The following is a 25,819-nucleotide window of genomic DNA, read 5'->3' as shown; positions in this document are numbered from 1 at the left end:
CGGTCGTGAAGCTCGCCCTCTTGGAACCCCTTGGTTCCAAGATGTCCTTAGGCGGCCGTGAAGCTCGCCCTCTTGGAACCCCTTGGTTCCAAGCCCTCCAGGAAATCGAAGATGAGTTCGAATCCTGTCTTGGGTGTAACCTCTTACACCCAAGCCATCCAAGGAAGACCCTTGTCTATTCCTTGCCTTGGGTGATGCCTTCATCACCCAAGTCCTCAGAGGGGACCAGCCAGATCCGTCTCTTCTTGGTTGAGTTTAATCAGCCAAGCCATACATATGCATATCAGTTTTCAGTATATATACTGCCCTAGGGATTATCATAATCCCTCCCTTAGACTAAGTGAGTTTCCTCCCTATAGCCTCCATCATATAATCACATTTATAATACATTTTTGCATTTGATTACTATTTTCCATTCTATAATTCACATTTACATATTCCTGATTTAACATGTATTCCCTAACATATTTTCATAAAAATGTTCATTAACCAATATTCACATTTATTTACTACGTATATTCCTAATTGTTCATTAATATGTATTCATTAACATATATTTTCACATATCCATTTAACATATGTTTACACATATTCCTAAAAACCATTCCTTAATATAAAAATATTCATTAACATATATTAAATATACATTAATTATATTTATTAACATATATATTAAATTATCCATTCATTAATATATATATAAAAATATTAATTACTTGTATTTGTTAACATATACATTAAATAAGTATTAATTATATTTATTAACGTATATAATTAAATGTTCATTATTTATATTTGTTAATATATAACATGAAGTGTTCATTCATTACTTACCTGACCTCTTCCTCTTTCCACGCAGCAGACCCCTTATCCTCCCACTGATTTTCCCTTCTTTCCTTTCCTCCCATATTCTCCCCCGAGCCTTCCCTTTATTCTCCTCCACGTCCTTGGTGGGGAGTCATGTCCGTTAGAGTGGATTTGGGAATGGCGGTGACTCCTTGAAAAGTCACCGCTTTCCAATATTCGTTCCCAATCCACCTCCCGCTTTTTTTCCCTTTGCCTAATAATTCCTACCGATTGCTCTTCGTATGCCGTCCTACCCTTCCCTTCATCGCATCCCTTCAAGGCTATTATTATTATCAATTAGTCTCCCCCTTACTAATTGCTGGCATTAGTCTTCCCACTTGTCTCTTCGAAGAACCATTCTAATTGCTGCTCGTAATGTTGATTGTCTTGTTACTACTAATCAATGATTAGTTAGATTGGTATATGCTTGCCAAATCTTTACCAATGACTAAATACCTTGAAGAAGGATTCCTATCGGTTCCATCATCTTAGTCATAATTAATATGACCCGATATTGAATATTATATTGAATATTAATAATAATTGCTCTATATATATATATTTCTTTTATAATTAGGAATATATAAATTATGTTTATAATATTAATTTGTTTTTATTTGAATGTTACAAAATATTATTAGTAATAAATAATAATATTTAGTAAATAAATTTTAAGTGATCATTTGTTGGTAATTAATATATAAATTAATAATAGTTAATTATTCCATTTGGGATATATATAACGATCAAGGAGGGGACATGACAAAGGTATCTTAATGGATTAAAACTTAGTTTGCAAGATGAGATGAGTCTTACAAGCCCTAGGACTCTTGAAGAATGTTATCAATTAGCCATGAAGGCTGAGGAAAACTTGAAAATAAGACAAGAAAAACGAATTAGAGGTAAGGGGAAGGACTTTCAGAGGAAGAGGAATATTTGTTGGTAGAGGACAGTCCTAAAGGTCTCAAGGAGAGACAAGCAATTCTCAAGAACAAATATCAGATTCAACTGGCAGTTTTAGAGGAAGAAGATCCAATTTCAGGGGCAGATTTGGACATAGAGGAGGATCAAATGGTTTCACTGGAAAATGCTTCAGTTTTAACAAATTTGCTTATCATCAAGCTTGGGAATGCCTCGAAGAATAGTCCATTGCTACTTTTAGGAGTGAAAGAAGGAATCAAGTTTCTCAAAAGCGTAAACTCTTCACCACAAACTGAAGAACCAGAAGTTGGAGAGTCTTTGTTGATGAGGAGGACATTGGTCAAGGTGCCTATGGAGAAGGAGCCTCCTCAAAGGAAATCACTTTTCAAGACCACTTGTAAATGCCAAGGTAAGTGTTGTCAAGTTGTCATAGACTTTGGTAGCACTGATAACTTAGTCTTTGTGGAAATGGTAGAAAAATTGAAGTTGAAAAGGGTACCCATGCCACACCATATAAGGTCTCATGGTTGAAGAAAGGGAAGCAAGTGTTAGTTAATGAGCAATGTTGGGTAGAGTTCGAAATAGGAAGGTATAAGGACAAAGTGTTGTGTGATGTCATCCCTATGGATGTTTGTCATATGTTACTTGGTAGGCCATGGCAATATGATAGGAAAACGGGTCCATGATGGTGGAAAAATGTTTATGTCATAGAGAAGGATGGAATCTCTTATACCCTAACACCTTCAAAAGAGGAAGACCAAGACCTAAAAGTGGGATCAAGTGTGATCTTGGTAGGTGAGAAAGAGATCATAAAAACAATGGAAGAGGAAGAAATGGGTTTTGCAATCATAACTAAACCTAGGACTGTTATGACAGCAGTTAAAATGGATGAGCTGCCTTTGGAGATCCAGAATTTGCTCAAGAAGTATGCTGATATAGTGGTAGAGGAAATCTCAAACTCTTTGCCTCCAATAAGGGATATTAGCCACCACATTGACTTCATACTAGGGGCTATTTTGCCTAATAAAGCAGCCTACAAAATGACACCACAGTAGAATTAAGAAATTAGAAAACAAATCCAGGATTTACTTGACAAAGGGCTATTCAGATAAAGCCTTAATCCTTGCGCGATTCCAACTGCCCTAGCACTTAAGAAAGGGGGTGAGTGGAGGATGTGTACTGATTCTAGGGCAATAAACAAGATCACAATCAGATATAGGTTCCCAATTCCAAGGATAGAAGGTTTGATTGATTGGCGAAGTGGAGCAAGTTACTTTTCCAAGATAGACCTAAAAAATGGGTATCGCGAAATAAGGATCAGACAAGGGGATGAGTAGAAGACAACATTCAAAACAAATAAAGGGCTCTATGAATGGCTTGTAATGCCTTTTGGTCTCTCCAATGCACCCATCACCTTCATGAGGCTCATGAATGAAGTTCTCAATCCATTTATTGGTAAGTTTGTAGTTGTTTATCTTGATGACATCTTAGTTTTCAGTTCTAGCAAAAAAGAGCACTTACACCATTTGGATATGGTATTAAGAAGGTTAAATGAAGAGAAACTAATGATTAATCTGAAAAAGCGTGAGTTCATGAAGACAGAGCTGCTATACCTCGGTTTTGTGATCACAAAGGGAACATTGAAAATGGATCCAAGCAAAATTGAAGCAATCTTGAATTGGGCTTCACCTAAATCAGTTGCAGAGATAAGGAGTTTTCATGGATTAGCAAGCTTTTATAGGAAATTCATTAAAAGTTTCAGTCATGTATGTGCCCCTATAATAGACACCATAAAGAGCGAGAGGAAAAGAAAGTTTGTTTGGATTGAGGAGGCTGAAAAGAGCTTTCAGTATTTGAAGAAGAGAGTAGCAGAGCAGCCCGTATTGGCTTTACCAGAATTCAATAAAGTCTTTTCAATTGAATGTGATGCTAGTGGTTATGCTATAGGGGCGGTGTTGAGTCAAGATAACAGACCTATTGCTTTCTTTAGTGGAAAATTGAATGATGCTAAAAAGAAATACCCCTCTTATGATCTAGAAATGTATGCTATAGTTCAATCTTTAAAAAAATGGAGGCATCACCTTCTTCCAAAGGAGTTTGTGGTCTATACTGATAACCATGCTCTTCAATTCCTACATAGTCAAGAGAAACTCAGTCATAGGCATGTCAAGTGGATAGAATACATGCAAGGTTTCACTTTCACTATCAAACATAAGAAGGGACAGTTAAATAAAGTTGCTGATGCCTTAAGTAGGAGGGCATTAATGGTGCAGGAGATTCAATTGCAAAGTGTGGGAATTGAAGCCTTATATGGTATGTATGATGATGATGCAGATTTTAAGGAGGTATATGAGTATTGTAAGCAGCCTCATGGCAGCAGCAATGATAAATGGCTTGATTTTCTGATTCAAGATGGTTTGTTGACAAGTACAAACAAAGGGCAGATGTAAAGAGAAGGGAAGTTGATTTCAAAGTTTGGGATTTGGTTTTAGCCCATCTCAGGAAAAAGAGATTTCCCAAGGGTCAATATTCCAAGTTGCAGATGAAAAAGATAGGGCCTTGTAGGATTGTGCATAAGTTTGCAAACAATGCATATGAAATTGAGTTACCCAAGGGGGTTGCATCTCCCCTATCTTCAATTTTTCTGATTTATGCCCTTACAAAAGGGATGTTATTGCAGATGGTGGAGGAGGTTCACACACACTTTCAGATGCTGAATGGGTCACAGACCTTCCACCCAGCATACCTATGGAGTTGGACTGCATCATTGATACTAAGGAGCTCAAGAAGACAAGAGGACAGTAGTACCTTCAGTATTTAGCCAGATGGAGAGGTCTCCCCATTGAAGATGCTACCTGGATGGCTGAGGCAGACATCCTCAAGCATGGTTATACTGTTGCAGATGTTCATTCAAGTGGAGCTTGAATGTTTTCTATCCCCTAGGGAGTATGATGCAGGGGCACCTTTGGATGCATTTTGTGTAATTTTGCAGAATTTTGTTTTTTTGAGTTGTTTTGATTTGTTTTGAGCAAATAAGGTCATTTGAGACCAATTTGGGTCATGGAAGACCATCTTAGCATGTTTAGGTGTTGAGTTGTCAATGTTGCCCAAAGTCGCAAAATTTTGTCATTCTTGTCAAGCAAAAGTGTAAAAGTTCTCATTATTGTCAACTAAGTAGTTAGAAAGTGGTTGGGCAGATTGGGAGGTTGGCATGGCATGTAAAAGAGATGTATGCACGCATGAGAAGGTTGGAAAAGCATAGAATGAGAAAAAACTTCATTTTTAGCACGTTTTACCTTGTATTTTCTGTGTACAATCTGAGATTCAATTGGTACGGACCTGTACGGATTGTTACAGCCTGGAAACCTGTTGGAGAATTTGAAGAAAGTTTTCATATTTCCAATGTTTTTGGTTTGAGCAAATTTCATCTTTTTTTGTCGAAGTTATTGTATTTTTTGTGTTGACCGGCCAAAACCCTGGCTAGGGTTTCCAGTGACAAAGATAATTGCATAAATCGACCTCCCACTGTTAGAAACTCATGGAAATTGCTTGGGACTTCTGTCCTAATGTCATCTCCAATACCTCCAAGTTGCAGGGCCTAATATGAAGTTTTGCACAAGTTATGCTTTGACTGTCATTAGGGAACAATGTGTGACAGTCTAGTAGGGCAGCGAAGGTAGGGTTTGACCAAACAAAATCATGGTCTGGGTGAATGTCAATAGTACATTATCAAAGGGTGTGTTATGAGATCTTGCAGGCCCATGACAAGTTGTTTCAGATCAAACTTATGGTGTATGTCCTCTTAGTCCATAAAAGAGCAGGCCCTTACACTAGGCAAATGTTGTAATGTGGTGTCCATGCATGGTTGCATTGTTAAAAACAAGAAATGAAGCTGTCCTTGGTTACAAGAACCTTAAGATAGGTTGTCAAACTTAATTGTGTTGTCATATGTGAGTATGCCCAAAAGATACTCGAGTAGATCTAATGTTAGAGGTCTAGGAATGAAGGCCTTGGTTTGCCCTTGATGAGTTGGTTGAATCTTGAAGAACACTTAGGTTGAACTTACTTTTAGTCTCTCCTCTACATCACAGACACAAGGAAAGAAATGACCGATCTAATGTTGCAGTAACCTTTTAAAGCCTGGAGTAAGCTAGTAGCACAACCAGTTTTCAAACTTGTTATAACTTGAATTTTATATTATGCATAGAACTTGGGCTTGGGAAAAACTGCCCAGAGGTATTCAAAATTGTAGAAATATTTTAATGACTTGTCCCAAGTGTAACATGCAATATGTAAGCAAAATACGGATAGTGCAACCTAGAGACCCAACATAACAATAACACCATAACATTGTAAGTAGGACATGCAAAGTGTTCAACACAGTCCTAACACATACTAAGTTTCTATTCTATTCGGAAGTAGGAAAATCATCTAATGATTGACATTCTAAAATTATGTATGCAGTGAAAATCTTGAAGTTACAAGAACCGAAAGCTACATTGTGAATTGGGCACAATTTTGCATTTTGGGGAATTTCGATTTTTAGATAGCAAAAACATAAAACATTAGTTGGGATTTGCTTCAAGTTGTATATTTGTCTTATAGGGCTTTTGAGAAATTTCAGACATTAACTTTGATATATCATTGTGCAATCTGTGACCAAGCCTGTTTCTTTAAAATGATATAAGGATGAAGATTGGGGATTTCGCATTCCATATATATTATATGTCATAACCCCACATTTTTGTAATTATTCAATAAAAGATAACATTTATATCTCCCATTATTTAAAAAAAAAAGAAAAAAAAAGAAGTAACTCCTTGTTTTATTTTTAATATATATTGATCATATTTTTAAAATTATTAATGTTAGCTGTTAAATGAACTTTATATTGATACATAATATAATATAACATTAAATTTATCATACAATGCAATATTGATATACAATATTATATAATATAACATTATATTTATCATATAATATATTATAAAATAAACATAAAAAATATAATATTAATAGACAATATAAATCATCCAAGAAATACTTTATAATTATTATGGAATAATACCTAAACACCATACGATATTATTAGAACTCTATAAAGTATTTACTAAACAAATTTTATTAAACACATACCATAGAAAGGGCGTATTACCTTAAGTAGACGCAAGAGATGAAACCACAGTGACTTTTAATTGAAGCGCCAAGGGTTAGTGCGGCTGGAGCAGGAAGCGGTGACTCCAACAGTCACCACCACTCACCGCAGCAGCCACTATCCTTGGAGGTATCCGCTCACACACCTTCCCCGCCGGTATTTAAAGTGCAAGCCGAGAGGAAGGAAGGGACACATAAGGCGCGAAGGAAGAAGGAGAGCGATAAAGGAAAGGCAGGAGACGCAGGTAAGACACTTACCGCACTTATTTAGATCTGCAGTAATATTTTCATATATCAATAGGGTTACATGCTTATAAATAGATAAGTATTTATTTCATAGATGCATAAATTTATGTAGCTGTTAATTCAATATAATTATATATACTTAGATATGGCTAAAATACATTTTTTACATAAATGGAAATTATATAATGAAAACCAATATAATATATTATTATATATATATATGGGTATACAATATGAATACATCTACATGTGCTAAATTAATTAAGCAGATTACATCTATAATTTGAAGAATAAATAGCATTATTCAATTAAGGACTAGTAGGAATGAACTAAGATATTACCCAGATGATGAATAAGGCAATTGCATATCCAAACCTAGTGAGATAGATGAGGAATTAAGCAACAGGGATAGCAGGAACTAGGCCTCTGTCAGGTAGGCCACCCATTGCAGTTGACTAAGGTCTACTGACAGTTGGGCCAAGGGGGAGTGTACCGCCCTTGGGCCTGATAAGTGCTACGGGCATCCTATGGTGGCTAGTCCTCTCGATTTCATTAGGAACCAAATATGGGAATTGACTTATTGATCACAAATGACCTTAAGTGAATTTGGCTAATTACACTCTAGATAAATTATTCATACCCAAGAATCGACCGTTGAAATACATTGTTTATATGTTTCTTTAGATTGTGGAGTTGGGGACATTACATTATATTATCATCAAAGTTGCATGGACACAAATAAGATATAGCCATTTTTGAGACCTTTCATTTGGATACAGGAGGATGTGACATCCATAAAAAATATTTACACATTTAATTTAAAAGAAGTTGAATATATTATTTAATTTCATCAAAATTATTCCAATATAAAAATAAAACAATTATATAAATTAAAAAAATATATAAAACAATTATATAAATAAAAAAATTAAGAACTAAATAAAAACAAAAATATAAATTTAACTTAGATAGTAATAGTTCAAATTTAACATAAAGTTTATTCCTGATAAGTAAAGCAAAATACAATTAATAAATGCCTACTAAAATTCTATTTTACAAACTATTTAATAGTTTTCAACTTTTCATATTTAGTTTAAAACGAAACCATTAAAAAATTAAACCTATAGTCTAACTATATTAAAATCTAAACTCAAATTCTTATAGGCTCAAGCAAAGAGAAAAATGCGGTGGATGGAGGAGGAAAAATGCATGAACAAAAATTGAAGATTTTTTGGCGAATGTGGCATAGCGGTAAACTAGAAATGAGTGGAAATGTTTTGGCCAAACCTGCAACAAACCCAGGGCCAAACCGAGATCTCACCCGGACCCGGCTCGTACCTTGGCCTGCACCCACACCCTAAGCCACGAATCCAGTATCTTAGTCCATAATGTAAGTGAATTACTTTAGCAAAGAATTGTGTAATGTTTTTTGGAATTGAGGTTTTGGATCACACCAGATGAAGCATCGTTAAGAGGTTTGGTAGTTTGAAATGTTGATTCAAAAAGCATTATCCACTAAATTTCAAGAGGTACTCTCTTCTCACAAAAGTTCTACATATTTTAATTGCTTTCCTTGTAATTTTTTCAAAATAATCAAAGATTGGAAGTTTGTATGAAATTTAGAAGGGCATGTGCAGGCCATTTGACATTGAAAAGGAGAAATGTATGATATATAAAGCAATGGACTGCGAGGGTCCTTTAATATCCATGATATACTCAAATTTAGTAGGATGCTATCAGTAAGAATCTGTAGATATCCACACATCATTATTATGGTTGACAGATTAATCTAAAATACAGAAAAACAACTGTTGTTTTTATTTTATGCTGACTATCGTATGGTGAAAGAGAAACAAACATAATATATAAATAAAGAATTTGTTGAATTTTGGCAATTATGCTCAAATTATTGATGGATATCATATTTCTAAATATGTTAACAGTACAACTTACTTTTGGTGTACGAAAATGTAAGACGAGCAACGCTGGAGGAGTTTCCTAATTGGCTCTGAAATTTTGAAAAAGTTTGTTTCTAGAGTGAGAAGTTGAGAAAATGAACTGAAAATGTAAAACCAGCCATTTATAAGAAATAGGACAAGTCATTTATGAAAAAACTAGCAAAAAATTTGTATTCAGTATACTGTGTTTTATTGGATAAATCCTTTTGCTGGTTTTTTTACTGGTAAACCCAGTTCTCAGCAAAACACATCCATCTGGTTCAAACCAGCATGGCCTAAGCTTGGGCCACAGTTAGCATTAGGTTATTCCTGGGTTTTGCTACTATAATTAATTCATTTTATATCTGTGAATAACATAGTGATACTTTTGTATGAAGATGATTATCATGCTATTTATCAAACAATTATTTGGTTTATTCCTCTTTATTTGATTATTTTATTTTGTTTGATTTTTAGTTTCTGATTTATGGTTATTGTTTTTGCTTTATCATTTTGAGTTGACATTACCATTCTAACTCTTGTTGCAGCTTAAACTTTGGGATCCAAATCTTCGCGGATCAGAGCTTAGAGCAACATTAACAGGCCATACCAGGTTCTAGATTATGCTTTTTATGATTGAAATATTTATACTTTTTCAGGAGTCGAACAAAGTCATTAATTATGTATACTGTATCTAAAGTAGAATAAGCTATTTAATTATATTAGTTGATCTAGTTTTACTAAAAAAATGTTAGAATACATGCTTGAACTTGTTCAAAATGAATGTGGAATTATCAACATTTATGGTTCGAATCTTATCCTTGGTAGCTGCTTGTTTGAATGCTGTTTGAAATATAGGATTATGTGTACATTTAAATAATATTCACACCTTATTCAGATAAAACATTCTATGTGGGTATCATCATTTGCATTGGACCCCAACACACATAGACACACACCAATACCATCCTTTGTATACAAACTGGTGTCCCTTACACTTAGTCAGATATGCCAGAGTATAGAAACTTGAAGAATTGAAGTTGAAGAGAAATATGCAACCAGCCTTTGAATTTTTTGAGTTGTGTGCTATTGGGTGGGATGAGATGGCACATGCAAGCATGGTCAGGTGATCTATAATTCACAACTTTGAGACAGGTCTGTGCATCATGATATCGTCAGTAAATATTAAAGTTCTAATTCTTTCACATCTTATCCTTGATAGTTGTCTGCCAAATTATGCAATGTCTAGAGTTACTTGTGTGTATAAAATAAACCAACATTCTTGCCATCAGAGTTCCTATGTCTAATGTGGTTATCATCATCTGTTTATGTTATATGTAACTACTATGCAAATAAACAAATGCATACTGCCCTGCATTCTAATATCTCTTTAGAATGAAGATGCACAATATAATTTTGAGAATACGAGAATTCATTATTAGCATTTTATTATCCCATTCTTTTTTAGCTAAATAGGGTACGAAAATTTGAGGAAATTAAATTGAAAAAAAACCAAGCAACTCTATGGTGTGAGTAGGTGTGTTGTACACCTTGCAAGTCCTAGGAATGATGTTGGGTGGCCCCTTTGGGGACCCATGAAATTCCTTGTGACTTTTAGCATGAGTTTGTAAGAGCATTAAAATGGGAGCTACAAAGTTGACTAGTATCCTTTAAACTGGTGCTCCACTTTGGGAAGTTGAAGAGTCACACTATCTTGTAAGAACTCTCTCTTGCATGATGCCATCAGTGTGGCAAGATCCTCTTGCATGTAACTCCATTCCACATGTTGAGCACTGTGAAGGCCTCCTGCACCCGTACTAGATATGTTTGGTTATGGGTTCGACTAGGTACACCCAAGGTATGTACACGGGCACTTGGGTATGCCCAGGGTCCATACCAGGCATACCCAAAGGCGTTGAGCACCAAAAAGTAACAAATAAAGACATTTTTTGACTTTTTTTTCGCATCCAAAATCCCTAAAATGCCCCGAAAAGCATCATTTTGCCCAATGCAAAGATCATTTTGCTCTCTTCACTCTCACTTTTCTTATTTTCTCTAATTTTTTTTTTTCCAGGGGTATAGCCCTCAAACCCCCTTTATTGTTGGGTTTTCTCACATCTAACACCTTGTGCAGCTTATCATTGCCGCCCCTCAAACCCATGAGGGTCTCCACTCCCTTACCCCCACTAATTATTGGGATCTCGCCATATAAGAAATTTGTTTACAATGAGGGGGTTTGGGAGTGGAGACCAAAATCAAGAACTTAAACAACTAAAATTATCGCTCTCAAATGCCAATTGATAAAGATAAATATTAAATATTTAACTATCAATTGCATTTAATAATTATCTTTATTACTACCATTTTGGCATTCGACATTGATCAAAGAAGTATCATATCAAATGTATTTGTTTTACAAATTTGTATTTCTTTAATTTTTTAAAATATATATATATACACACATACCCAAACATACCGTACCTAAGGGCAAGAAAATTGCTCGTACTGGTGTACCCAATTCTCGTACTCGTACCCTTTCTTGGATCCGTACTTATAGGTTGAGCAGTGGAACTTGTGTCTCTTGGCCCTTACATGCTTTTTAATACCACTTGCTGGTTTTATTTAAGGCTAAACCTTATAAATTGGATGCTCAGGTGAGTAGTTTTGGCATTGCAAGTTGATGGAGTGTTGTTGGGTTGTTTGTGTGCTTTGAGAAGGGGTTGTTGTCACATCAGATGTTTGGATTAGTGGATTGTATTTGATACCTTGCTTGATTTATACAATGCTAGATCTCCTTTTAGTAGGGTTTATTTAAAAAGGATTTTGTAAAGCATATGATGTGTCTCCTCTCTTCTTCTCATATTTTATTCTTATTTTATTTACTCAAATGCCTAATTATTTGACTGAGTTAAATCCTCCCTACATTGTCAACCAAATTATATTAAAACCATCTGATTCTATTTTTATCTTTTCTGTACCGTTAAATCAGATTAGATGGATTGCAATAACTTAAATATATGAATATATATTTATATATTCATTTAGTTGAGAACTTTAGAGGACTTGAATGTTTATTACCATTTGAGATAAATGGTGTTTGTAAAGATTTAGACCAGAACTTTGTTTAGATCTCTAGTTTTGTTTAGTTTAGAGTTATAAAACATTAGCTTTTCATTGTTTACCGATGTATCCATCAAAATAATTTAATCATCTTATAAATTCTGTCAAGAGGATTTTATTTTACTCTTCCTATGGACGACGCATGAGTCATGCAATAGAATGGTGATCATACAATTTCTGAATTACAGTTTCCTGCCCAATGATGCAATAAACATGGACCATAAACATCAACTTCCAAAAGCATTGTTGGTAATTACACGTCACTTAAGCTTACTTAGGGAACTACATCGGATTTGTTGGAGTATCTCCACTTTAGGTGGCATTATCATGTTATCTTTTCCACTTTATGTGGTGCCTCCACCTTTAGTGCTTTATCACATTATGATATCCACCTTTTGCAGTTGCACTTTTCCACCTTAGGTGGGTGATCCACCTCTAGTGGTGTTATCACACTATCACTTTTCCACTTTAGGTGAGATGATAGCTTTTAACTTTTCGTCTCATATCATAAGATTATGACAAGTCACAATCTAATGCACTCCTATGTTCTCAGCTTGACTATATAATAAAGGGGTCTCCTATGTAATAATTCTCCAAGGTTGTGAGGGATGAATCTGGATCCCAGACCTTGCATATAGCTGAGTCTACAGTAGATAAAGACAGGAATGAGATTAGGTCGGAATATTATGTAATCAGACAAGTTGATCTAGGTCATGCTTCTACCGGGCAGGTAATAGAAGACTTCGAGGGGTCTTCCTTGGCTATGAGAGAAAAGATGCGAAAAACAAAGGCAAAATGTAAAAGGTTGAAGGAAGAAAATAGGGCCTTATGTGAATACATTAGAAGTCTCAAGCGGCTGCTCAGAGAAGTAGATCCCTCATTCATTCCTCCTTCCTCTTTCCCTAAGGAAGTCGTTGATGACACAAAAGTAATCAGAGAAATGGCCCAAAGTTCCAAGGAATGGGTGGAAGACATCTTTACCGCAGCTGGAAAGTTCATTGAAGACTTAGCTTGTCTTCATTCTAGATTTGTTGCTCTTCTAAATAGATTGGAGGTAGTGGAAGGTCTGTGGGAAGATGTTCACATCTATCAAGACTTAACCATTCTGCGACTCAGGGCTTTAATGAGAGCTCCGAAGCAAACACTAATTGATGGGAAAGTGATTTAGGAGAATGAGATTTATGACTTTTCTCGAGGGTTCTCTGTCGTTTGCTCCGGGAGGAATACCTTTGAAAAATTTAGCAAAGATTCTTTAACTTTAAAAGACTCGATTAGAAGGGTGTAGGAAAAAATTATCAGCAGGATTGAAACATTGTTTGCAAAGAAGCTAAGTGAAGATGGAGTGACAATGAACTCCTTGAAATCCCAACTGCACGAATTCTTCTTCGTAGGTTCATTTTCCAAGGAACATTTTGCAAATGTTTCTTCATTCTCCAACACGATGAAGAAAACACAGGAAATGATGGTGGAGTGGGAGAACTTCTTTTCCAAGAGCGAGGAAGAAATCACCTTGATGGACTTTGACATTGAAAGTGTGCCAAGTGTCTCCGTAGGAGAGCTAGAAGCCATCATCACTAAGTTTATCATGTATGCAATTAATGAGTGGGATAATGGCCGTCCATTCTTGGACGAGAATCTTTTGAATGAGTAGTGGTGGCGCATTTATTGCTGGAATATTTTGACTTAGTGGCAGCCTGGTCAATGCATGTTGAATGCGTGAAGAATCTTTTTGCATGCAATCGCCGTATTATTTTATGACAGATTCCTTTTGCATGCAGTCGTCGCATGGAGAATGATGGGCATTTATTTTTGCATGGGGAATATTCATTATTTTTGGGGAAATTTGATGTAATGGGGTGCATTTAATGCATGAATGGATGCCATTTTGGGCTTATTTGAATTAATTGTATATGGGTTTAGTGGGCATTAATTTTTGATTCCCACCTTGTTGCATCTTGAGTGGGGAATCTTCTAGGGTGAAACTCTAATTAGGGTTTGCATGTTCTCATGGCTCAAGGCCTATATAAAGGGGTGACTCCCCTCAATTGTAAAGGGAGGAGAGATTGTTGCTTAGAGTTTTTGAAGCAAACACTTAATACATTGTTCAAATGTTGGTGTGTTCTTGTGTTGTTTCGAAGCTTGCATGTTCTCGCTCTCTTCAATTAAAGTAGATTTGCTTTATGTTGTTAGAAGACCTGGATTTGATAGGATTGCTTGTTGCAGAGTCCGAGCTCATACTTTTTGTGTGTAGCTCATTGTTGCATACTTTGCAAAGTTAGCCTGAGCCTCCATTATATGTGTATGCTTAACTTCGATTATCACTGAGGATTGTTCGAATTGATGCTCTCCATTGGTGATTTGAAAAACCTCTACACACCCTCTGAAGATTGAACCGCCTTCGTGTAGCTGTGCTTTGTTGGCGAACTGAAGCGTGGTTTGATTTTGCTTGAGTGATCCCGTCTGCTTGTTCTTAGGACTAGATTAGTCATAGCATAGCTCTCTAGACCCTTACCTCATTTTACTTTCAGTGTATTCCAAATCGAAAAAATCCCACAAAAACATTGTTTTCAAAGCTGAATCATTCATATCAAATCCTCAAACTTGCACAAATTTGCTTATCTTTTTCAAGTGAATGCGTAAGGCCCCTTGGGTTAACAACAAACTCATCAACTGACTGAGTCATGTCCAGGCTTAAAGGAACCTTGGAATTAGCCGTTTGAACTTTTTTGCAATCTTAGCACACGGTATAACTTTGATCAAGAGAGAATAGAGTGACCATTGGTAAACTTTATTGTGTTAGATGTAGTCCTAAAAAACACGTCAACAAGTAGTCATGAGGAAATATCATGGCCATGAAACTCACCCACCCTGAGTTTTGCTGAGTTTTAGTATTTTTTTAATGTGCCGATTTGCTTAGTCTGATTCAAAATTGGACCTGACAAGTTTTTCTGAGTTACAAATTTTAAAACTATGGCAGAATCTAATAACAGAAAATCTTTTTGTTGCTGATTTCTAGTTAGATTGATTTATATTTGCTGATTTTATTACCTGATCAAATCATGTGTAAAAGCAGTATATTAGCAAGAGAATGCATTTCCAATCTTTGTAAGGCACATGTTCTTGCCATTGCAGATACGCTTCTGTTTGTATGAGTAAGGAATGATCATGACTAATGCTTCAGTCAATGCAATATGGCAATTATAGTAATAAGGTTTAGACTTAAACTTGCTTGTTTATTTGCAGAGCAATCCGAGCAATCAGCTCTGACAGAACACGAGTTGTTTCAGGCTCTGATGATCAGAACGTGTTTGTGTGGGACAAACATACTTCCCGACTTTTGGAGGAACTCAAGGGTCATGATGCTCAGGTGCCAAGATGTTTCATTTTGACTTCTTTTTATTCTAGAAAATCTAAATAAAATTTTTAGTAAGGTTGTTGAAATCGAGGAGGCAGAAATGTGTTTAGTGTGTTGAGTTATATGGATCTTCCGAGATGCAACATCTCGGGACTCCAAATAAACAAAACATGTTAAATGAACGAAATGTTTTCTTGAGTAGTACCTTGTATGAGCTTATTATGACTAGAGCTCGGGACTCCAAATAAACAAAACATGTTAAATGAACGAAATGTTTTCTTGAGTAGTACCTTGTATGAGCTTATTATGACTAGAGCCGTCACAAAATTAAAATTATCTGCTTAATAGCCACTCTTGGGATTGCCAGTATATTTGTATAATTTTAGGATCATTGAGAAGAAAGAGCTTTAATATTGACTTAATGATCAATATTGCCTATTTGTATATTCCCTTTGAATATTTCCAACTACAGCATACTCTAAAGGTAATTTCCACTATTCACGACTGTTCAAGCAAGAGTCTACTTGTTGAAATAGATACAAGCAGGTTATTAGTTTAATTCTGGACATAATAAACTTGAGAGTTATTTATTATTGTCGATTTTGTGCTTATGTATTTAGTTGAAGACATTTAAGATATTCCCTAATCTCTTCAAATAATATGGAGGATGAACTAAAAAGAACTAAATTATGAGCAGAATTGACAAATATATTGACTTGATTTGTATGCAATTAATTTGTCTATTTTTCTCTTTCAAGTTGGGAGCAGAATAGCTTATTTATACACTCCATAAGAATTATAAATCTGCCATTTTACAATATTACTGGCTGTAAAATGCTTATAATTTCTTCAATATACTGAAGACAATTTGTAAAACTTCACAGATAAAAATATTAACTTTCTCAGATTTGATATGTTTTTCTGACTTGAGTGATTGTATATGAGATAGCTCAGTATGACACGATGTTCATGTTTTAGTGCAAGTTTTGTTTTCTTCTCTACAGTTGCCCTCTTAATAAAATCTGTAGAAAGAGAAAAACAAAAAAAAGAGGGAAAACAATATGAACGTTTTGACATAATCATGAAACAAATATGAAATTGAAAATGAGATGTAATTGTTATACAGAAAAATAAAAATATTGTGAATGCATTTATCGTTTATGATACTGTTTTATGCAGTAAGCACGTAGTCATTTCTTTCTGCAATTTTAGATAATTGGTAAATAGTTTCCTAATGAATACATTTAAAAATTAATTGTGTGCCAACATATTGATACATTGAGAACATTTTTGTTATATTTTGACAGGTTAGCTGTGTGAAGATGCTTTCTGGAGAGCGTGTGCTTACTGCTTCTCATGATGGGTCTGTTAAGATGTGGGATGTTAGAACTGATACTTGTGTAGCAACTGTTGGCCGTTCTTTAAGTGCAATTCTATGCATGGAATATGATGACTCCACAGGGCTTTTAGTGGCTGCTGGAAGGGATGGGTGAGTATATCTAAGCTCTTGGAACCCAATTCAATGGTGTCATGGATTGGAAGATTGGTGCAGCATCAATTCAGTGAGTGAATTTTATGGGATTCTTGGCTTTTTCATATTTAGGGTTGGCAATATATGGGATATACGAGCTGGAAGACAAATGCACAAGCTGTTAGGGCATACAAAATGGATTCGGTGAGATAAGAAATAATCTTTTCAGAAGACTTATTATTAGTAATGTTTTTTGAATAAAATCTCTTTTACCATGATTTCTTACTGCCGTGATTATTTTAAATATGTTTCATGGTTATTTTGAATATGAGTCTTTGCGGTTGTTTTAAATATGACAATTCCAGATCAATGAGAATGGTTGGAGACACTATAATTACTGGAAGTGATGACTGGACTGCTAGATTGTGGTCTGTTTCTCGTGGAACTTGTGATGCTGTACTAGCATGCCATGCTGGCCCAATCACTTGTGTTGAATACTCAACTTTTGACAAAGGGATAATCACTGGTGTGCCTCACACATCTTGTCTTCTTAAAGAAAGTTCAATTAACATTTGAGCAGCATTACTTTTTCTATTTTACAGACAAATTTGAAAGTACTTTATCCACAGTTCAATACTTTCATCTTTTCTGCAGGTTCAGCAGATGGTATGGTGCGAATTTGGGAAAGTCATGAGGGTGAGTCAAGAATATATTTTCCTTTGGTTGACCTATCCATTTGTGAAATTCAATTCTTTATGTATTGAGTGTAAAAATTACAATTCAAATACTTTGCAATATGCTAGAAAATCTTATAATAAACTGTTACCATATGAAAAAGGAAGTCCAATTGTTCCATGTGATATGATATAAAAGTATTGAACTCAATGAGCTTGGCTGAGTCATTGTTGCATAGGGATTGATGATCATATGGAGTGCCATGCTGTCCTGATATGATAATCAGTAGTAAATCTATTTTCTACATATTCCTGAACGGAGTTCTAGCAAAGTATTTTTCGAAGTCTGTGCGGAGTCTCAAGTCTGTGTCGAAATTTTGGGCTGCTGAGTCAAGTCGAGTCCGAGTTGTCAAACTATAATTCAAAGGATTGAAATCAAAGTCTTCATTTTTTTATAGTGAATGAATGTAAGTTGATGACAAGAATATGTGCAGAAGCTTATAGGGAGATGATTCATCCTATGTCTATAATTCTATCAAATAAATTGAATTGAGTAACTTAGTCAATCTTTGTGGCGATGCCATTGTTCATGAATGTAATAACTTTTTGCTTTAGCAATTTATCTCATGGAATCATGTGATGTTCATTCATTAAATCATTTCTTGTTTGAGAAGAATATTGATTTCAGATTTAGTCAATAGGCAGCATTTGTTCATGTTATTAAGTTAAATCTTCATTTAAAGCCAAATACTGGTCCCTACTGTAACTAGTAGAAAATTGAGCATGTTTGTGTTTGAAGTGTTTATCTTCAATCTAAAAACCCCACTATGAGTCTGGACTATTGATAGTCTAGTGCTACATCCAAGGCATAAACATAGTTAGATATTTACTCTTAATGGAAAATTCCCATTGAAATCTTATAAAGTGTTTGCATATTTGCAACCAAAAAAAAAAAAAAGTTTTAGGTTTAGTTAGTTTTGAGAGAGCTTCCCCCTTACAGTTTGAAGAATCTTTGTAGTAACACTATTCTATTTTGTGTTGTTCTAAACAATGCTAACAAGAATGACATACAAAGCTCCTAGACCCGCTTCAATAAGACTTGTGTTGCAAAGCTTGCAGCTAATAGTAAAAGCATTTTGTTTCACTTCATCTATAGATACCAAACACATTTTGAGTTAAACACAACAGCTTTTGTAATACAAAGCTTTCAGTGACAATCAAACAATATTTGACTCATAAAAGTAGAATAAGACATAAGAGACAACACTTTTTTTTTTCTTGTAATTAAGAGACAGCACTTTATTAGTGATTTGAGCAGAAAAATAGGCATACAAAATTGTATTGAATGATACTGAATCAATTCTAAACTAAGTGCCAAGAGCAGTTATTTGTAAGTGTTTACAATGCATTGCACGAGAAAATAATAAAAAAGCTAACTTGTTTCTACTCTAACAATAACTTGCTTGCATGCAGTGCAAGCTTTATTACAAAATCCTATCTAGTACCACTGAATCTAATTCAGATAATTTTCAATTTGACTATTGCTAAGAGCAATTAGAAACTAACAATAGACCTTCTAGAATGTCATCTAAAAGTAGCTAGCCCATAAATAGCCATTAAAATTATTCTTAGAATATGCCCATATCCTTGAAAACAATGATGGCTAAGAATAGCTTTGGGCTGGAAATAGCTTTATTGATGACTGTATTTTGTTGATCATTTGAATAAACTTTGATGAAGTTATTTTTCTTTGACCATGGCAATTTATCTAAAGACACCTTGAAACCTTGGCAATGCCTACTGCAACCTTGTATATGAAAACAACAAAGTGAACTATGCAACTTTTAGTGCTCAAATGGAAATAACACTTTCCAAACATGACCATATTATGCCTGTTGTTCTCTTCTTTTTGGTTCACGAACAGCTGTTGAAAAGTAATAACTAAACCCTAACTTAAATTTGAAAGTGATCACCATATTGATGACTCTGTGTTATTGTCACATCGGGAAACCCTAGGTGCAAATCGATGTGAAATCTGTCTTTTGGAAGATATTACTGTTATGACAAATTTCATTGGTGTTCTGCTGGTTAGATATCACCGTAGGATAAACTTGTTTCTGCTCTGTCTGCTAAAATAACTGCCAAATACCATTGCTCATTTTATAGGTCTGATGAGTAAGAGGTGCACCTATCAATAGGTTTTCACTTTTAGTGCAAATACTGGTCAGCTTCTAATTATGGCACACCCTAAATATAGATCATGCTTTGTCAGCCAATATCAGGTGTTTGCTTAGTAATGCAATTCTGCCTTATAAAATCCAAACAATTTTGCTTACACAGATGTGCCCTTAACAATGCAAAACAATCTTTTGCAAACTCAACCTCATTTACCTTATTAGCCACAGGTGCCTCATAGTGTAAATCAATCTTTTGAATATTCAAAGGCTTTTTTTCTTATACAGGTGCACCTTTGATATGGTGTTTACCCACTTGGAAGCTTGAAGTCCATATTATCAACTTATAGATGTGCACCTATGCATAGGCTACATCTTTTCTGGAAAATCAAAAGTTGTTTTTGACACTTCTAGGTGTGCACCACACAATGTAATTTCAAACCTTTGATTTTTATATTGGCGTTTATACTTACAGTTGTGCCCTATAGAGTGTCTTTGTTTGATTTTGATAGTGTCCTTAAGCAGAGGTGCACCTAACATAAGAAATCAATCTTTAAACTCTTCAAATCATTGTCTACCTTCATAGGTATGCAACTCACAATGCAACCCTGTTTTTTGAAAAGTGTAATGTCCCCTTATGGACTATCTTGGTAAGTGGTGAATATTATCTTGATTCCTATTCTTTCTGTATCAAATGATTGAGATTTAAACCAAGTGAAGGGTATTACACAGATTATCTGTAATGTCCCCATTTTAGCAGACTTGGATTTTGTGAGATTAGCCCTGTAATGTCCCCATTTTAGTAGACTTGGATTTTGTGAGATTAACCTATTATCCTGACCCTCGTAGGCTAATGTGTTGGATAGAGGGTCTTTTGAGGATTGGTATCATCTCCAGTGTTCAGAGTGCTTCAGTTTGGTCTTCGTTTGGCATCATTCAGACATCATTTGCTCTACTTCCTATTTTTAGTAAGTCTTGGGATGTTAGAGATGGACCCCTGCTATTTTTAGTAAAGGGGGTATGGTCATATGCAGCTTCATCATGTCAGCTCCCAGTTCAGACGGCGTTCAAAAATGTTGAATATTAAATAAACATTAATGTTTATTTAGTTTAAATAAACATTAATGTTTATTTAGTTTAAATAAACATTACTGTTTTGAGCTTATATTATTAAGTTATAATATAATTTTATATTATAACTTAAGTAAGGGTCCAAGTATCATTAAAGGGGACCATTTAATTAATTAATTGTGGCTCTTTTACCAAGGTGAAATATTAAATGACAAAGTGAAAATATTATATCATTAAATATCATTTAATATCATTAATTGATTTAATGCCTTATTGGAGAAAATCAAACCTTCATGGGAAATATATATAAGGCTTTTGAAAAGAAGAGAAGGGGGATTGATTATGTGATTGGAGTTTTTGATTGAAGTTTCTCTGGAGCATTGAAGTGTAGAATACCAAGGGTTCCTACAGTGGTATCAGAGCGGTTTCCTGGCAACCTGTTGGGTAAGTTGATTCAGCTAGTTAATCATGGTTACTTCGGGTACCCAGAATCAGTGGGATCAGAATAGGAAGCAAGTGTATTCCTCATTGGAAAAGTTAAAACAAAACCAGAAGAAGCTGGATGAATTGATTTCACACCCTGCAAAACTTGATAGAATTGCTCGGTATATGACATCTATTTTTAAGGATAAAAAGGTGAAACTTGAAGAGAATGTGGTGATTATTGGCACTCAAGAAGTTGTTATCAGTCATGATAACAAGTCTGATTTTCATGACAGCAGCCTTGCACTTGAGCGTAATGATGATTTGAAAGTCATGGAAAGTTCAGAAAGTGTTGTGGGAGTGACCTTGAGTATTGGCACTCGTGATACTAGTGTCGAGAATGAGGATTGCATGGGAATTTTGGCTCATAAGAGTTCTGATCTACATGACAGCAGTGATGAAATTTTGCATCAGCATGAGAGAGCAGTGACTACACATGTGCAAGATGCTTCTATTAAGTTGCCGCATGAAGGTACTCGAGATTTGGGTACTAATGGGGTAATGTGTGATGTGGATTCATGTCATTTAGAGTTTGATTTTTCAGATCAGACCTTAGAAAACAAGTTTGAAGATTCATGCTTTGGCATAGGATCCCAGAATCATGAGTTGGATGGCCATGTAGTTGCATTGGAAGTGGAATTGTGTGAAGATATTGTCATAACAACAACTTCTACCTTGCCAGTTGAGCCATCCTACGAGGTACATAGCAGTAGTACCTTAGATATTGATGTGTGCACAATTGATTGCACACATGATGTTGTTGATCACGAAGTGAGTGATGTTGATTCGGTTTCATACCATAGTGCAGATTTGGGTGGAAAGAATGAGTCACGGGGGTATCATCATCTAGCTGGGCAGTTGAAGGTTAATGATGATATGATTGCTACAGCTTTGGAGCATTTTGATGTCGCTCGACAAATGTTGGCGACCATTGGTTGGAGTACTCCTGAGACATATGAGCACGGTGATAGTAGCCTTTCCCTGACAAAGTTCCATGCACTCCGAGCAGCTATTGGGATAATGAAACAAAATTACTTGCAGTTACTTGCTGATAGGGATTATCTTCTTGAGTGGGATTGCACTTGCTACGATGCACTGAAGGGAAAGGAGGAGGAGGTTGATGAGCTCACCCATGAGCTTGAGGTGACTATGGACTCGTTGGAGAGCGCTCAGTCAGCCCTTCGTGAGTCACAGTCACAAGTTGAGGAACTTACCGTGGTGTTGAGTTTAGCACAGTCTTCACCATGTGGATACAGTTGAGTTTCCTATAGCATCACTTGGTGATGAGTTTACACCCACGGGTTGTAGTGATGGGTGTGTTGAGGATGTGGTTACATTCGTCACTGATGCAGGTACAGGTGACTTAGCTAGGATGAGTATTAGGGTTGAGAGCAGCAAAGAACCACTTGTTGCATCAGGTTCTCCCAAGGTTAGTGCTATGACAGATGATACAGGTCAGATTGTTGATAGCTCTTGTGTGGCAGTGGTGGACTCTCCAGAGAGTTGTGTGTTAGTACGCGGCGTTACTCCATCCACTTCACATGGAACTCGCATAGTGTCATGTGGTTGGGAGTATGGCTCTCATGTAGATTTGTTTCCCTCTCCTGGAAGCAAATCTGTTACTTCATCCCATGCAGCTGATTTTGGACGCCAGCTTGTTTCTCAGAGTCAGAGTGATCAGCTGCAGGTCTTAGAGGATAAGGTTGACTCAGCCTTATATTGTTTTTACTGCACAGATTCATTTATTGAGTACCTTCTTGAGAGTCCTGAGTTTCGAGAGGGTCCGTTTGGAGCCACCAAGGATACTCTCATCTGAGGTTCTCTCGCCATCAGGCGTGGTGTGGGAGTAATTATTGATACTCTGACTACAATGCTTCCTAATAGAGATTTTGTGATTGGGTTTGCAGAGAGGGTTACCAGAGCCCCTACCCAATCAAGTGTTTGGGATCAGAGATTGGAGCCATCTCATGATTCCAGTATTGTTAGAGATGAGCCCTTGACCGAGGTTGGAGCGTTTTATTGCAACTACATAGTGAGGAGTGCTCATCACTTTTCTTTTGATCCACACGTGGAGGACTTGATGATGCATCGATGATGATGCATCGATGTGGATTGGCTTCAGGATTATACCATCCATTGTGGGATGGAGAGTTACCATTTTTAGTAGATGGAACTAGCAGTTGCAAGTACCCGACTCAGTTGATTGTTGGTGGCTACTTGCTCGAGCAGTGTTCAGTTTCCCATCATGTTGATGTGTATCTGGTGGAGATTGTTACTCCTATGACACAGAGGCTATCTTTGGATACATGGCTTCAGAGAGACTATGGTGACAATGGGCGTGATGGTTTAGTCGGATATCACATCCATGAGGGTTTAGCAGAGGTTGTGGAGAGATATTGCATAGCAGATGTTTCCAGGTACTCCTATCTTCACAGTACAGATGGATGTGTGTATAGATTGCACTAGGATCCAGGTGATGACAAAGTTAGTGTTGCAGTTTGGATAGGTCTCATGGGTTGGCTTCACCACATCTCGCATGGTGAAGTGGCGATCAGTGTTGAGCAGCGAAAGTCTGAGGGAGGTTTACATGGCAGATTTCTACCCTGGATTTCGAATCCAAGTATACTATGTGGGACACTAGCGAGTATGTTGAGGGATCCTTTGTGTGCATCCGAGTTCCGGTTAATGTTCCCTGTTCTGGGAAGCAAACATTGTCAGTTTTCAGAGTTGCTTCCACTTGATGTTCATGTTCTTGTGACACCTGCTGTTGAGGTTGATTTAGTTTGGCAGGTCTTGTTAGTTGTGCCCTCGGTGTGGGCATTACAGGAGTTGCTTGGTAATACCAGGGACATTACACAGGTCTTCATTTGGGATCCAAGTGGAGGAGTTTCTTTGCAGTCGATATTGCTTGGGGACAAGCAATTTCAGGAGGGGCGGACTGTAATGTCCCCATTTTAGCAGACTTGGATTTTGTGAGATTAACCTATTATCCTTACCCTCGTAGGCTAATGTGTTGGATAGAGGGTCTTTTGAGGATTGGTATCATCTCCAGTGTTCAGAGTGCTTCAGTTTGGTCTTCGTTTGACATCATTCAGACATCATTTGCTCTACTTCCTATTTTTAGTAAGTCTTGGGATGTTAGAGATGGACCCCTGCTATTTTTAGTAAAGGGGTTATGGTCATATGCAGCTTCATCATGTCAGCTCCCAGTTCAGACGACATTCAAAAATGTTGAATATTAATGGAGATATTAATGTTTATTTAGTTTAAATAAACATTAATGTTTTGAGCTTATATTATTAAGTTATAATATAATTTTATATTATAACTTAAGTAAGGGTCCAAGTATCATTAAAGGGGACCATTTAATTAATTAATTGTGGCTCTTTTACCAAGGTGAAATATTAAATGACAAAGTGAAAATATTATATCATTAAATATCATTTAATATCATTAATTGATTTAATGCCTTATTGGAGAAAATCAAACCTTCATGGGAAATATATATAAGGCTTTTGAAAAGAAGAGAAGGGGGATTGATTATGTGATTGGAGTTTTTGATTGAAGTTTCTCTGGAGCATTGAAGTGTAGAATACCAAGGGTTCCTACATTATCAATTGTTATTTCTTACCCGAATACGTCAGAATTGATGTAGAACTGATAGCAAGGTCTGATATATAATTATGAGATATACTATAAATGAGATTACTTAATTACTTATTGTAATAAAGGAATGAGGCTGGTCTGATGTACGATATGCCTCCCAATTGATATATTCATAATTTCATATATATGGCTTTTAGCAATGGTTTACTCTCTTTGATATATATCAGTTTCTTATACCCACATCTATGTATTTCTAGCAGCAATATGTAACTATTCTCAAATGATACCCCTTTCCTTTAATGTTTGGAATGCCTTATTATATTGTGATGGTGAATACGACAGGTTGCGTTTCCAAAAGATACATCTATTAATGCTTCTAATTGTATTATAAGTACACACCCGTCATTAACGATTCTTTGCTTTATTAAATATTGTGGACTAATCATGTGATTAGCAACGTCTTAATACAGATTGCTATACCATAATTAATAATGGTCTTCGTCACTAATCGAGGCTTGTCAAGATGCCTTAGTTTGATATTAATACCGTCTTCATGAAATTGATGTAGCTAATATTTAATTAGTCTTATGCTTGACATCGTCATAAGTTTACTTTCTATGAATCACTTCTTATATACTAGATTGATTTTCTCTTTCCCTGATCGCAGTTTTGTGTAATCTCTGCTTCTCAGCAATAAAATCGAAAGATCGATAGCATTAATCTCGTTAACTCAATCAACCATTCTTTACGGCACAGAG

The 25,819-nt window shown here is 35.8% G+C and overlaps 1 protein-coding gene across 1 annotated transcript in view; it reads left to right on the top strand.

The window, feature by feature from the left end:
• LOC131040923 (DENN domain and WD repeat-containing protein SCD1) overlaps positions 1–25,819 on the top strand; it is a 254,969-nt gene that overhangs the window by 191,668 nt on the left and 37,482 nt on the right. The window contains exons 24-29 of the mRNA XM_057973881.2: positions 9,656–9,720; positions 15,471–15,594; positions 16,890–17,071; positions 17,186–17,257; positions 17,419–17,579; positions 17,708–17,749. Coding sequence (XP_057829864.2) covers positions 9,656–9,720; positions 15,471–15,594; positions 16,890–17,071; positions 17,186–17,257; positions 17,419–17,579; positions 17,708–17,749 — 646 coding nt within the window. The remainder of the gene's footprint in view (positions 1–9,655; positions 9,721–15,470; positions 15,595–16,889; positions 17,072–17,185; positions 17,258–17,418; positions 17,580–17,707; positions 17,750–25,819) is intronic.

The sequence above is a fragment of the Cryptomeria japonica genome, chromosome 10 (genome assembly GCF_030272615.1).
Source record: "Cryptomeria japonica chromosome 10, Sugi_1.0, whole genome shotgun sequence".
NCBI classification, from domain to species: Eukaryota; Viridiplantae; Streptophyta; class Pinopsida; order Cupressales; family Cupressaceae; genus Cryptomeria; species Cryptomeria japonica.
This window is presented reverse-complemented; position numbering and strand designations above follow the sequence as displayed.